The sequence below is a fragment of the Ovis aries genome, chromosome 4, assembly GCF_016772045.2.
Source record: "Ovis aries strain OAR_USU_Benz2616 breed Rambouillet chromosome 4, ARS-UI_Ramb_v3.0, whole genome shotgun sequence".
Lineage (NCBI taxonomy): Eukaryota > Metazoa > Chordata > Mammalia > Artiodactyla > Bovidae > Ovis > Ovis aries.
In genome coordinates this window covers 8889618-8906020 of record NC_056057.1, presented here as the reverse complement: position 1 = coordinate 8906020, position 16403 = coordinate 8889618, and the positions used below count along the sequence as shown (strand labels likewise).

The 16403-nt window shown below is 39.8% G+C and overlaps 1 protein-coding gene across 4 annotated transcripts in view; it reads right to left on the bottom strand.

The window, feature by feature from the left end:
- Nucleotides 1–16403, bottom strand: part of CDK14 (cyclin dependent kinase 14) — a 677451-nt gene that overhangs the window by 488341 nt on the left and 172707 nt on the right. For all 4 annotated transcript variants that reach the window (XM_015095181.4, XM_042248369.2, XM_027968434.3 and 1 more), the window contains one exon: nucleotides 3615–3709. In XM_015095181.4, coding sequence (XP_014950667.1) covers nucleotides 3615–3709 — 95 coding nt within the window. The remainder of the gene's footprint in view (nucleotides 1–3614; nucleotides 3710–16403) is intronic.

Genomic DNA, 16403 nt, shown 5'->3' with positions numbered 1-16403 from the left:
AAAGATTAGTAGCAAGAGTGATGATAAACTGTCTCCCATCCCAAACATAAACACACATAAGCACAAAGTATTAAGAAGCTGGAAAACACTGGTTTCAAAACAAAACAAATCTCTACTCAAACATGGAACTGTGGGAGGTTCAAAACTTTTTTTTTTTTTAAATAAGAAAACTTATTTGCGAGTGTTGTATGTTGAAATGGTTGCAGTTAACCAGCCACACTTTTTAGAGGCAAGTTCATTACCAAAAAGCTACACAGTATAGGAAGCTCAGACAACTTCTCCCCAGACTATGTACTGTTACAGGAATAAGAATCCCAAGCAAATTCAAGAGTAATAAAAAATCTTTCTATTTCTTCTCAGGTTTCTAAACAATGGCTAACAGCAACAGTATCAAAGTCAAAAATTATACAAATCTTTTGATGGGGGGGATATTCTTTGCTTATTTTATCTGAACCATGAAATAAAAGATGACTTACATATACCATAAATGGAGATGGTAAAGAAGAATATTACCATGCACACTGATCCTAAATTAGTGAGGTCTGAAATGAATGAGTATTACGGATTCAGCTGTATCCTTCAAAAAAGATATGCTGAAGTTCCAAGTCCTAAATCCTCAGAAAGTGACCTTATATGGACATAGCATCTTTACAGAAGTAGTCGAGCGAAAATGAGGTCATTATAGTGGGCCCTAATCCAAAATGACTGGCGTTCTTATAAAAAGGGGAAATTGGGATGTGGAGACAAACATGCTGAAAGAGAACACCATGTGAATATGAAGGCAGACATCAGGGTGGTACAGCAACGAGTCAGGAGTGCCAGAAGCTGCCGGGACACCTCAAGAGCCAGGGGACAGTCAAGGAACGCACTCTGCCTTACAGCACCAGCCCTCAGAAAGAGGTCACCTCTGCCAATACCCTGATCTTAGCTCCAGCCTCGAGAACTAGGAGATGATCCATTTCTGTTGTTTAAGCCATGCTTAAGCTATGCTATTTATTTTAGCAGCCTAGCAAACTAATAAAATGAGCTCTATGGCAAAATTCAAACTTGACATTTTACACATATGTAAAATGCTCATCATTCAAGTATCAGTGGTATCTCTACAAATGACAGGCAGCTTTACTGCAATATAATGGTAGCTGCTCTTGAGGATGATGCTAAAGATAACATTTAAAGATGGAAGCAAGAAGACTTCACTAGTGATCCAGCGGCTAAGTCTCCCAAAGCAGGGGGCCTGGGTTTGATCTTTGGTCAAGAAACTAGATCCAATATGCCACAACTAAGACCCAGCACAGTCAAATAGATAAATTAAATAAACAATTTAAAAAAAAATAAAGAAGGAAGTAGGGATGCAGACAGCTATGGGAGAGTGAGTAGTATTAGGACAAGGATCTCGACATTCAGTTGACTCTTTAAATTATGTGGTGCTTCAGAAGACACACCAAATTCAGCTCTCCAATGTTGCTAGATGCACGTAACGATTGTTCTTTGGCCTGACCTTGCAAATAAAGCAAGCAGCCTGTCATCTCCTAAAGCAGGTGAGTGGTCAGTGGATTCCATCTCCAGCTGGAGGAAATTAAATAGTACATGTTACCAGAGAGTTTTAAACTGCTCGAGAAATGCTGACAGGTTACACTGAAACCTGCTGGAGTGCAAAGTATTAACTGTCCAGAAGGATCCTTCTCAAAGGCTGTAGGTACTTAAAAAGCAGGCTTTGTTTTATTCAGGCATAATAAACAGAGAACGTTTCAACTATGTCTCAAGATTTTGTCATAAATCTTAAGCATCTGAGTTGTAATCTTGCACTTGGAAATCAGGTGAGCATATCTTTGGTGGGAAGGCACTGCAGTGATTGGTTTATTTCCATATAATGAAATACTATGTTTGCTTCAGTTTGATTCACAGTTAAAATAAGTCAGAGCATCCGGGAGAACCATCTGGAATACTTAAGCAGGACCAAGTCTTTCCAAGAAGACCTTATCCTGTGGAAGGACAATGGTTAGGAAAAGACGACCTCAAACCAGACAGACATGAGCCAAGACAAGCTCTGTCACTAATAACCCGTATGGACTTGGACAAGGGACTAACTTTCTCTAAGCACCAAGATGCCTGGTCCAGCAGAGATGGTATAATATAAAAATGGGGCCTAGCTTACAGAGTGTTGTGAGGAGTAACTGAGACAATGAATATATCATACTTTATACAAAACAATTGCTTAATGCAGTGTAGTTATCTTCACCTTCTTAACATCAAAGGCGCAAGTTATATTTATACAATAGAATACTATTTTTCCTTAGGAAAAAAAAAACAGTGGACACAACCACTGTTGAAATTAACTCAACCAGTGAAGCCATTATCATGATATTCCATTATGCTCAAGTGACAGAATGAAGTCATCAACAGCCCTCTAGATTTTGTTATTTCATTCCTCGTATTTTTTTCTTACTCAAAATTTATAAGGCTTGCAAAATTAACACTCAGTTTTTGATCTACAGCATTCCTGAATTTCCATACTTACATATCTTCCTTTATCAGGAATATTGCTTCACCTTCTTAACTTAAAAACTATGAACAATGGTGTAAGACTACCTTCCCAGCCAAAGAGTACCTCAATAAGCAAAGAGTCAAAATTTCCAATTACAAGTTTAGAATGATCCTTCACAGAACTGTCTTCTATAGCTCTTTGATTGCTTACCTTAGTGAGTTAACTCAATTACTGCTAACTAACTGCCTAGTTGGAATTTCCTATCTTTCATAATGACTTAAAAGAGAGACAAAAACAAGGATAGTTTACATGCTACATGTTACCAGATACAGTAACTCAGTGCTGTTAATAAAAAAGGGAGAGGGAGGAGGCGTATCAGGAACATACAGAGGCAAGCTTCTGAAGAACCCAAATTTGTGGGATTCCCTGCCAGTCCAGGGGTTGGGGCTCTATGCTTCCACAGTAGCGGGCACGAGTTCAATTCCTGGTCAGGAATCCCACATGCCACTTACCAAGGCCAAAATAAATCATCAAATTAAATTAAATTTAAAATTACCTCATTTTTAAAAAAATTTTTTAAAAAGAATCCAATTCTGTGTCCTGATCCCAGGATAGCATGGGGGGAAGAAGAAGAGTTGCTTCTCTCTGTGGGAATACTTACAGCGTGAGGTCAAAGGAGACAGGAAGAAACAGCTTATAGTTTGTTAATTACTTCTGAAAGAGGGCGTAAAAGCTCAGTTTTAAAAGGTGCCAAGAATGGTCAACACATCTGACTCTGTGAAATCAGTCCTCTTATTCTTAAGCAAACCCTAAACCTCCAGAAGAAATTAATCACATCATTCACCTGGAAATGAATTCTCATTGGAGGGTTCCACCTCCAAGGAGAGAAAGAGAAAATAAAGATGGGGGAGGGGTAAGATAGAAAAGAAGAACTGGGCAAGTCTGCAAAACTTTGCTCACAGAAAAAACCAATTCTAATGATTTGTTAAAACAATGACAACAACAAATAACAGAAAACCTGAGGGAGGAAAGTCTACTGTATATGAAAATTATTTAAATACAGTGTCATTTTATAATAAGAGAGTAGGCATACTTTCCATGTGAAATATTCAAAAATGAGTGGACTTACTTGCTTTTCCCTTTGTATACTGTAGCGTAAGATCCTTCCCCTAGCTTTTCCAGTTTTTCATAGGAGTCAGCTTTTCCAAATTTGGGACTTGTTGGCTAAAAATGAAGCAGAGGGCAAACAAAACAGATTGTATCAAACTAATTAACAATAACCCAATTTTGCTAAAAATGTAGATTCTCTATCCGTTTTTAAATAACTCTTCTCTGATATAAGAATGTTTATTTTTAAAACATAATAAATATTCAGGATACAAAACTAAGAAAATGCAAATGAACACAGCACACACTCCTCTGTGCTTCACCATCTCCTGGGGTTCACTTGAATTCATGTCCATTAGTTGGTGATCCTATCCAACCATCTCATCCTCTGCCACCCCCTTCTTCCTTTTGCCTTCAATCTTTCCTAGCATCAGGGTCTTTTCCAATGAGCTGGCTCTTCATATCAGGTGGCCAAAGTATCGGAGCTTCAAGCTTCAGCACCATCCTTCCAGTGAATATTCAGGGTTGATTTCCTTTAGGATGGACTGGTTGGATCTCCTTTGAGACCACGAGACTCTCCAGAGTCCTCTCCAGCACCACAATTTGAAAGCATCAATTCGTTAGTGCTTAGCTTTATGGTCTAGTTCTCACATCCATACATGACTACTGGAAAAACTAAATTAGGGGCTAAAAAATTTAGCCTACCACCTAGTTTTACAGATCTCCTAAACTTAAGAAAACTTTTTATATATTTTTAATGCAGAGAGAATCTAAAAAAGAATAAAATTTCATGGCATGTGAAAATTCTATGAAAATCAAGTTTTAGTGACCGAAAGTGTACTGGAACATTTGTTGTTTAAGTCGCTAAGTTGTGCTCTACTCTTCTGCAACTCCATGGACTGTAGCCTGCCAAGATCCTCAGTCCACGGAAATTTCAGGCAAAAAATACTGGAGTGGGTTGCCATTTCCTTCTCCGGGGAATCTTCCAGACCCAGAGATGGAACCCAGGTCTCCTGCACTAGCAGGCAGATTCTTTCCCGCTGAGCCACCAGGGAAGCCTATTATTGGAACACAGTCCCACTCATTCATTTACATATTATCTTACGCTTTTCCAACTTCCCTGGTGGCTTAGAGGGTAAAGTGTCTGCCTACAATGTGGGAGACCCAGGTTCAATCCCTGGGTTGGCAAGATCTCCTGGAGAAGAAAATGGCAACCCACTCCAGTATTCTTGTCTGGAAAATCCCATAGACGGAGGAGCCTAGTAGGCTACAGTCCATGGGGTCACAAAGAGTCGGACACCGCTGAGCAACTTCACTTTCACTTTTCACTTTTATGCGTTTCAAGCTACAGCAGAATTATAGTTACTATAAAGATCAAATAGCCAACAAAGCTGAAAATATTTACTACGTGACCCCTGTTATAAATCATGACTGTATAAAATTCAGTCACATAAAGTTACCCCTCTGATACCTTTCGGCAATAATACAAATAACCAAATACATTCAGATAACATTAGAGGTGATGGAATTCCAGTTGAGCTGTTTCAAATCCTAAAAGATGATGCTGTGAAAGTCCTGCACTCAATATGCCAGCAAATTTGGAAAATTCAGCAGTGGCCACAGGACTGGAAAAGGTCAGTTTTCATTCCAATCCCAAAGAAAGGCAATGCCAAAGAATGCTCAAACTATCGTACAATTGCACTCATCTCACATGCTTGTAAAGTAATGCTTAAAATTCTCCAAGCCAGGCTTCAGCAATACGTGAACCGTGAACTCCCTGTGTTCAAGCTGGAAAAGGCAGAGGAACCAGAGATCAAATTGCCAACATCCGCTGGATCGTGGAAAAAGCAAGAGAGTTCCAGAAAAACATCTACTTCTGCTTTATTGACTATGCCAAAGCCTTTGACTGTGTGGATCACAATAAACTGTGGAAAATTCTGAAAGAGATGGGAATACCAGACCACTTGACCTGCCTCTTGAGAAATCTGAATGCAGGTCAGGAAGCAACAGTTAGAACTGCACATGGAACAACAGACTGGTTCCAAATAGGAAAAGGAGTACGTCAAGGCTGTATATTGTCATCCTGCTTATTTAACTTATATGCAGAGTACATCATGAGAAAGGCTGGACTTGGATGAAGCACAAGCTGGAATCAAGATTGCCAGGAGAAATATCAATCACCTCAGATATGCAGATGACACCACCCTTATGGCAGAAAGCGAAGAGGAACTAAAAAGCCTCTTGATGAAAGGGGAAAAGGAAAGAGAAAAAGTTGGCTTAAAGCTCAACATTCAGAAAACTAAGATCATGGCATCCAGTCCGATCACTTCATGGCAAATAGATGGGGAAACAGTGGAAACAGTGTCAGACTTTATTTTGGAGGGCTCCAAAATCACTGCAGATGGTGACTGCAGCCATGAAATTAAAAGACGCTTACTCCTTAGAAAAAAAGTTATGACCAACCTAGACAGCATATTCAAAAGCAGAGACAGTACTTTGCTGACTAAGGTCCATCTAGTCAAGGCTATGGTTTCTCCTGTGGTCATGTATCGATGTGAGAGTTGGACTGTGAAGAAGGCTGAGCGCCGAAGAATTGATGCTTTTGAACTATGGTGTTGGAGAAGACTCTTGAGGGTCCCTTGGACTGCAAGGAGATCCAACCAGTCCATCCTGAAGGAGATCAGCCCTGGGATTTCTTTGGAAGGAATGATGCTAAAGCTGAAGCTCCAGTACTTTGGGCATCTCATGCGAAGAGTTGACTCACTGGAAAAGACTCTGATGCTGGGAATGATTGGGGGCAGGAGGAGAAGGGGACAACCGAGGATGAGATGGCTGGATGGCATCGCGGACTCGATGGACGTGAGTCTGAGTGAGCTCCGGGAGATGGTGATGGACGGGGAGGCCTGGCGTGCTGCGATTCATGGGGTCGCAAAGAGTCGGACACGACTGAGCCACTGAACTGAAAACTCTCTTATGTCTACATACCCCAATCCTTAAGGTTAAGCTGCAACAAAATCATTCTCCCTTAAGAAACCGTACATCCTATCATGACTACAAAAGTGCTAAGAGCAAGCGGTCTCACTGCTCTTGTGCGGTCAACTCCCACCCCACTCTCACCAGACAGCAAAAAAAAGGGAGTGCTGTCCTCTATGGGGATAAATTACCTGTTGTTTTAATGTCACTAGCAATCCCACTGCTGGGCATACACACCGAGGAAACCAGAATTGAAAGAGACACATGTACCCCAATGTTCATCGCAGCACTGTTTATAATAGCCAGGACATGGAAACAACCTAGATGTCCATCAGCAGATGAATGGATAAGAAAGCTGTGGTACATATACACAATGGAGTATTACTCAGCCATTAAAAAGAATATACAATGGAGTAAAGACAATCTCTTTAACAAGTGGTGCTGGGAAAACTGGTCAACCGCTTGTAAAAGAATGAAACTAGATCACTTTCTAACACCGCACACAAAAATAAACTCAAAATGGATTAAAGATCTAAATGTAAGATCAGAAACTATAAAACTCCTAGAGGAGAACATAGGCAAAACACTCTCAGACATAAATCACAGCAGGATCCTCTATGATCCACCTCCCAAAATGCTGGAAATAAAAGCAAAAATAAACAAATGGGATCTAATTAAAATTAAAAGCTTCTGCACAACAAAGGAAAATATAAGCAAGGTGAAAAGACACCCTTCTGAATGGGAGAAAATAATAGCAAATGAAGCAACTGACAAACAACTAATCTCAAAAATATACAAGCAACTTCTGCAGCTCAACTCCAGAAAATAAACGACCCAATCAAAAAATGGGCCAAAGAACTAAATAGACATTTCTCCAAAGAAGACATACGGATGGCTAACAAACACATGAAAAGATGCTCAACATCACTCATTATTAGAGAAATGCAAATCAAAACCACAATGAGGTACCACTTCACACCAGTCAGAATGGCTGCGATCCAAAAATCTGCAAGCAATAAATGCTGGAGAGGGTGTGGAAAAGGAACCCTCCTACACTGTTGGTGGGAATGCAAACTAGTACAGCCACTATGGAGAACAGTGTGGAGAGTCCTTAAAAATTGCAAATAGAACTACCTTATGACCCAGCAATCCCACTTCTGGGCATACACACCGAGGAAACCAGAATTGAAAGAGACACATGTACCCCAATGTTCATCGCAGCACTGTTTATAATAGCCAGGACATGGAAACAACCTAGATGTCCATCAGCAGATGAATGGATAAGAAAGCTGTGGTACATATACACAATGGAGTATTACTCAGCCGTTAAAAGAATTCATTTGAATCAGTTCTGATGAGATGGATGAAACTGGAGCCGATTATACAGAGTGAAGTAAGCCAGAAAGAAAAACACCAATACAGTATACTAACACATATATATGGAATTTAGGAAGATGGCAATGACGACCCTGTATGCAAGACAGGGAAAGAGACACAGATGTGTATAATGGACTTTTTGGACTCAGAGGGAGAGGGAGAGGGTGGGATGATTTGGGAGAATGACATTCTAACATGTATACTATCATGTGAATTGAATCGCCAGTCTATGTCTGACGCAGGATGCAGCATGCTTGGGGCTGGTGCATGGGGATGACCCAGAGGGATGTTGTGGGGAGGGAGGTGGGAGGGGGTTCATGTTTGGGAATGCATGTAAGAATTAAAGATTTAAAAAAAATAAAAATAAAAATAAAAATTAAAAAAAAAAAAAAAAAGAATACATTTGAATCAGTTCTGATGAGATGGATGAAACTGGAGCCGATGATACAGAGTGAAGTAAGCCAGAAAGAAAAACACCAATACAGTATACTAACACATATATATGGAATTTAGAAAGATGGCAATGACGACTCTGTATGTAAGACAGCTCAGAGGGAGAGGGAGAGCATGGGATGATTTGGGAGAATGGCATTGTAACATGTATACTATCATGTAAGAATCGAATCACCAGTCTATGTCCGACGCAGGATATAGCATGCTTGGGGCTGGTGCACGGTGATGACCCAGAGAGATGTTATGGGGAGGGAGGTGGGAGGGGGGTTCATGTTTGGGAACGTATGTACACCCGTGGTGGATTCATGTCAATGTATGGCAAAACCAATACAGTATTGTAAAGCAAAATTTAAAAAAAAAAAAAAAAAGATGGTAAGCCCCAAATTATAACTGCCATTTTGAGTCACATTTTTCTGTGAAGGCCCTCTTACGTGAGTAAAAGTCTGTCTTTTCTCTTCCTAATAAAAAAAAAAAGATAGTATCAAAACACATTAAAATGATAATGCTATAAGGAATTAATAACTTCTTAAAAGTATTATGTAATCACAGTTTTAAGTATATTTGTAACTGATAAAAAGTTACTAATGACTGTGAGGTACTCTGTAAGAAACCAATCTTAGAAGCTTAGGGAAAGAACTTAATGTTACACTATTCTTGATCACGTGCTCTTATACCACTTATGAAAAAAACACAATTTACCCTCAATGAATCTGACTCCTACAGTTTATAAAGATTCTGTGTAGCAAATTGAGCAAAGCTGTTTACCTCCTTCCTACCCAGAATGCCACAGAATGACTGAAAAGAAACTTTTCAAAAATAATAAATCAGAAATACAAAGGGAAACAAAAAAGAGTGCCAATTTCTAATCACATATTTTGAGGAATTCTAAAATACAAAAAGTAATTTGAATCAAAACTTCAGAAGAAAGCAGGGGGACTTAGCACCTTAATATGTAGGAGAAAATCAGTACAGACAAAAGAATCAGGAACCTCTAGGTAAATGGGCTTCCCTATAGCTCAGATGATAAAGAATCTGCCTGTAATGCAGGAGACCCGGGTTCGATTCCTGGGTCAGGAAGATCCCCCTGGAGAAGGGAATGGCACCCTGTCCAGTACTCTTGCCTGGAGAATCCCATGGACAAAGGAGCCTGGCCGGCTACAGTCCACGGGGTCACAAAGGCTCAGACATGACTAAGCGACTAACACTGCTGCTAGGTAAATAGGACACTAATCAACAGAGCTGAACACATAATGTCCTCCCAAGCAAACTGCAGGGACGTGTGCAGAGGAGACAGCTGAGAAGGTGGGTATTCAGGCCAGAAGGGCAGAGCAAGGACTGCAGTGGCCAATACCCAGAGAAAGAATAAAACATCTACCTTCCTCAAAATGTAGTCCCTGCCTCTCACACAATCAGCAGAGACAAGGTACAGAAAGCAGAATAAGCTGAGAGCAACTCTAAAATGCAAAAATGAGTATACAACCAAGAATCACAAATCACTTCAGGAATACCAACATCTTACCGAAAAAGTAACAACACTGAATAAAAATAACCCGTATCTTAAGAGAGATCCAAGAAGATATTATATCCTTTTAAAAGAAACAGAGATTTAGAGACTAAATATTTCATTAATGAAATAAAACATGTACGGGCTGTGACTGAAAGAATGTACACAGGTGAAAAAGTAGTAAGTTCAATGTTTGGATGGAATTTTCAAAAAAATTCTAGGGAGAAGTTACATTTAAACAGAAAGTTTTTTCAACCAGCATAGTATTTCTATAGATTTAACAATGGCTGAAAAAAGACAACCAAGCAACTGATACTCAAGATAGTTGAGTATCAGTTGGGATGGAAAAGCTGCAATTTTACCACCCACAGGGAAAGAAAAGGTACAAAATTCCATTTTATCTCCATATACGTTATAGCTAGAGTGATGGGGGAAGGGCAGGAAGGCAAGAGACAGTAGAATAATAAAAATAAAAACATACTGGGATTTATTGGATTGTTAAAGACAGATTGCAGATACTAATTAACTCCATATGCATAATTTTTAGAACATTTCTTAAGACTTAGACGGTAATTACTAGAATAAATAAGATGTACAAATCCCAAACAAGTTAAGGCGAGAAAGAATGTAAGAGAAAAGCACATGGAAGAAGGGAAAAGAGGGAAAAGAATGGGGGAGCTAGAGAAGGGGCATATACTCACTAACAAAGCATATAAAGCAGAAAATCATAAAGTAAGAAAGTTATATCCAAACATATCAATGTTTATAATAAAGCTTTAAAATTTTCCCTACTAAAAGAAAGTTCTCAGATTGGAAAGACAATCTAGCAATGTGCTATTGAGAAAAGACAAAAGAACAAACAAACAAACAAAAAACCACACAAAAGAGCAAATCTGAAGATAAAAAGGGAAGTCTAGCCCAAAAAAGTTATTTTTGCAAAACTGTACATTATAGCAACACTGATGGCAGACAAGACAGAATTCACAAAACAGCAAATAGATTATTTTCTCCAATAAAATCCAACAAAAGATTTCCTTTTAAAAAAACTTTTTATTTTGCATTGGGTTATAGCCGATTAACAATGCTGGAACAGTTTCAGGTGAACAAGGAAGGGACTCCGCCATGTACATACACAGGTATCCATTCATTCCCAAACCCCCCTCCCAGCCAGGCTGCCACATAATATTGAGCAGAGTGCCCTGTGCTACACAGTAGGTCCTTGTTAAAATCCACCAAGAAATTTAATAATCATATACTAGTATGAGCCAAACAACATAGCTTTGCAGTGTATGAAACAATTGCTGGTAACAATAAACTGAGAAAATGTGAAATCCACAGTGATAATGCAAGACCAACATACATCATTCAGACATCAACAGAGCAGGCAAATGACCAATAAGTAAGAGATATATGGGCTTGAGTATTAGAAATAGCATTTTAACACATGCATATTAACATATATTCTTTTTAAGTACACATTTAACATTCACAAAAATGGTGAAAGATTAGGCCACCAAAAAAAAAAAAATCTCAATATCAAAACTGTAAGAAACACTTCAAGTTACTTATTCTGAACACAACACAACAAATTAGAAATTATTAATAAGAATAAAAAGAAAAATAAATAGTCTAGCCATATGGGTTAAAAAGCAAATCTAAATTGAAAATTCATAAGTAAATATGTGGCATTGAGGACATGACATTTTAAGACCCATGGGATGCAGGCAAATCTATACATAAAAGAAAATTTAAATAAATGTGTACATACTAGAAAAGAAGAAAGGTTGAAAGTATTATGATTTAGACATTTAACTGCAGTTAGAAAATGAACAAAAAACACTACAGGAAGACATTAATAGACAATGGACCATCTATTCTTTTTTCTTCAAGAAACTTGTAAAGCATCAACCACATGTTGAGTTGAATCAAGTAAAACTTGATGGAAAATTACATTCAAAAGCGCCTGACTAGTCCTGTGTGGGTTATGTTCTCATGCATTTTTCATCACCAAGAAACAGCTTGAGAATGTCACACTTTACCATCACCCTCCTGAGCCCAAGTTTTAAATAGAAATTTTAAAACCTATATTAAACTTCAGTATAAAATGATCTTCAATGGGGAAAATATTGTGTTCACAGTTCCACTCTAAATTATTTAAAATCAGAATGAGGAGTCTGCATGTTTGCTTTTGTGCTCCTTTAAAACTAAATTCAATCTAAGTTAAAGAAAAAAGAAGCAGCAGAAAATTACCTCTTTAGTCCTATTAGGAGATAAACTGCTAATGTGTACTGAGAGCAAGGACAAGACATGTTATACAAAGCTGGTAACATAACAGGAAGCTATTATTTTATCTTTCTGGAAAGGTGCAGATATTTTCCAAAAATGATATATTTCACTCTTCCTAAACTGCCTATATTAGTGTATGTAATTTTAAGACATGGACCATATTAAACTTACTATTTGAGGAAACTGAATTAAAGAAATTCAAAAAATAAGGATAATACTTTTGTTTAGGCTATATCTCATTTATCCACAAGAAAAAATAACCCAATAGATGTTAATGACACAAAGTATTCTAATTATCTAACTGAGTAGATCTGGGTGCATTAACTGCCATGCTTAAAGTACATTCTATTAACAATGTGATGGCAGAAAATGATTATTTTGCCACACTGGGTGGGAAAATAGTCAATGTGATTTGCCTTGTGCAACTGATATATACACACTGTGGAAATATACTGCAATTTACGGATCAATCATTCTGTAAAACAGAAAGAATCACACACAGGTAGCGCCTCTCTAAAAGTGATTTTAGTCCACCAAAGAACGGGTCCATGGAACAGGCCATGTCTGTGAGATGGTCTGAGCTTTAAGAGTTAAATTCTTGTAAAGTTAATCTTCTATTTTAAGTAAACAGAAATGTTCTGATCTTAATTATTTTGCATATAAATAAGGAACTCAAATGCCAAGTGTTTAGAGAGGCCAATATTAAAATACTTCCAATCAAAGGAGCCAACTAAGAATAATTCAGAAGGAGAAGTCCTGTTTTGTTGGATAATTAAAGTCCAGGCCTTTGGTTTGCCTTTTTTTTTTTTTTCTTTTTCCCTTGAAACTTCATTAAATCACCACATTTTAAATAAAGATGCTAGCCCAAACCAATAAGCAGTTAACCCTAACATTATCTTTGGCTTTGATGTCAGGTGCATGGATGGATGGAAACAGCTTTATGGGGCCACTATTCTCTGCTTAATCACTTCCTCCATTTAGACTGCAGGTTTGAGATAGCACTTTCGAGAACTGGAAATACAGAGGGCTAATCAGCAATTATTAACAGGCACTACATGCATAGAGACATGGAATTTAATGAGATAATGTTAATACTTTTTTTTTTAACAGAATAAAGGCACAGAGAACTGTCAATTGCCTGGATCAGTGGAGGGGAACACTGGCGTAGGTAATGCAAAAAGTCAGGGCAATATTCCAGCTGAACGGTGTTTGTCACCGTGTCCTGAAGGAGATGCTCCTGGCCCTTGCTGCTCTGGGTTCACCACGGAATCAACAAAAACAATCAGCTACTATGGATTGTTTACTGTGGTCCATGCTTTGAGCTTATCACTTTACATTCATTATCTAACTTTAAACCCTGTTAACACCACCTGGAAGGTGGTTCTATTACTACCCCTTTTCGAATACGAACAATTTAAGACTGCAGAAATAAAGTAACTCATCTAAGATCTTAGAGCTAGTGCTAGAGCTAGAATTCAAACCAAGTTGACTGGAATTGAGAACTTATTTTCTTTATACTACCACATTGGTAGATCTAGTAAAGTCGCTCAGTCCTGTCCGACTCTTTGCGACCCCATGGACTGTAGCCTACCAGGCTCCTCCGCCCGTGGGATTCTCCAGGCAAGAGTACTGGAGTGGGTTGCCATTTCCTTCTCCAGGAGGTCTTCCCAACCCAGGGGATCGAACCCGGGTCTCCCGCATTGCAGGCAGACGCTTTACCATCTGAGCCACCAGGGAAGACTCCATAGGTAGGATCTAACTCCCATCCAAACGGAGGAGATTTAAATCATGCTTAAGTCTATCATGCACTGAAGTCCCATTCTTAGAAACAAGGATGGGGTTCTTACCAGATTTTTATAAACTGCACAAGTATACCTGAGTGTTCGCTGCAGCGATACTGTGATATGGCTACACAGTTTTACACTGAATTCACTGAAAATTTACTTTAGCCTTCAAACATAACCCCTTCCTTAAGCTTGCTGATGATCCCCTGCATTGCAGGAAAACCGCAAGTGAGAATCACTGCTCCATTACATTATACTAAGTAAGTGTGAGCCTGGGTAAGGGGAAAGTGGGACAGACTCAGCACTATTTGACCTGGGCTTCCCTGGCGGTCTGGTGGTTAAGAATCCACTCTGCAACACAAGGAACATCTGTTTGACCCCTGGCCTGGGCAGCTGGGGAGGGGGGGAGTCCCACATGTCGTGGGGCAACTAAGCCTGTGCACCACAACTACTCACACGTAGGGCCCACGCTCTGCAAAGAGAGAGGCCACTGCAAGGAGAAGCCGGCTCGAAGAGCAGCCCGCACTTGACGCAACTAGAGAAAGCCTGCACGCAACAGTGAAGGCCCAGCACGGCCCGATGTAAATAAAGACACTTCTCTTAAAGAAAAAGAACTATCTGACCTCATTAACCAACCAGGATTTCTGAAGTCAAACCTTCCTTGGCTAATTTTTCTTCCGTCTTAGATCTTCACAACCGGCTCTATCATCCTGCTCATTTCCAGCCCTTTTAAACATAGCAACACTGAGATAATTCATAGTTGATGGGTAACTTGGCTACAAAATAGATCTAGATGCTAGACAGGGCAACAGACCCAACCTCCCCACATACTAACAACCTGACAGGGGTCTCGGTTCTTGTCTTTGACTGCACTGGGTCTCAGCTGCAGCACACAGGATCTTCAATCCTCCTGAGGGCATGTGGGCACTCGAACTCCTAGCTGTGGGCCGTGGGGTCAGTTCCCTGACCAAGGATGGAACCCAGGCCCCCTGCACTGGGAGTGTGGAGTCTCAGCACTGGATCACCCGAGAAGTCCTGGGCAGGGCTCCATCTGGGAGCTTCCTAGTCCCCGTAAGAAGGAGGCAATGCCAAATGAGGTCCTCAAGGACGAGCGTCAGAGACCTGCAGTGGGACTCTCATTTTCAAGTCTGCATCTTCCTCCTCACTTTCCAAATAGAGCCTGCCTGACACGGGCGCAGCTTTCCCCACCCCACCCGACCCCCACTCCAGCTGAAAGGAAGTAAATTTGGGAGAAATCTGCAGAAAGCATAGAGGACCTTAATGTAAACATGGATTTCTGAAAATATGTTCTCTTTAAGCTCAGCTTATGATAGCACAGCTGAATGAAATCCCTTCTAAATTGGACCAGGAAGACAGTCTCCTGCAGCATTGCCAATACTTCTAGCTACTGAAGGGCACAGCCTGGTTGGAGGAGGTGGCAAGGAAAAGGAAACAAAAGTTTGTCCTGTCAGGGACAGTGTTGAATACCACCCAGGGACTGGACCCAGGGAGAGTAGGCACTCAAAACTCCTCTGAAACAAATGCACGAAATCTGTCAAATACCTCTTGAAATATACCCATTTAAATAAAATCCCATCCATAATATTCTGCCTGAATTTCACTCTATTTTTAAAAGCTTTTTATTTTGTATTGGGTATACTCAATTAACAATGTTGTGATAGTTCCAGGTGGACAGCAAAGGGACTCAGCCATACATACACACGCATCCCATCTCCCCCAGACTCCCCTCCCATCCAGGCGGCCACATAGCATTGAGCAGAGTTCCACCTGCTATACAGCAGATCCGTGCTGGCTGTCCATTTTAAATATAGCAGAGTGCACGTGTTCATTCCAGACTCCGGAACTATCTCTTCCCCTGTCCTTCCCGCATGGTGACCATAAGTTTGTTCTCTGAGTCTGAATTTTAAACTGCCACTGTCTGGACACAATCAGGAAGTTCCGATGAATGTGATGGTCACTAAGGCTAAGGCACTCTCAGTTCCATAATTTCAGTCATGACTCCTCACGTAGACAATGACCAGTATATGACCAGCAGAGACATGTAATGGTGCATAACTGTTTCTACCACAGTATTTTCAAGAAACAAGAGTGGCTACCTTGCTTCCTCATAAAATCAGGAGCAGCCACGCCACCCTGCTGCTCACTTCCCCCTCCTTCTCAACTGCACGCTTGGAGCCCATTCAAGATACCTAAGACTTTCAAAGAAATAACAGTAAAATAAAGATATAACATTAATGTTGGTGGCCTTCAGATAAAAGATATCCTTGGATGCTCATCAGTCTTTCAAAAAAAATCTTTAAAAATAAAACATATCATAAAACTCTCATGCCATTGAGTACGAAATCATCAAATGTTCCATAAAGATCCTATCTCAGTGTCCCACTGAGTATGAAATGATCAGCGTCCCATACCT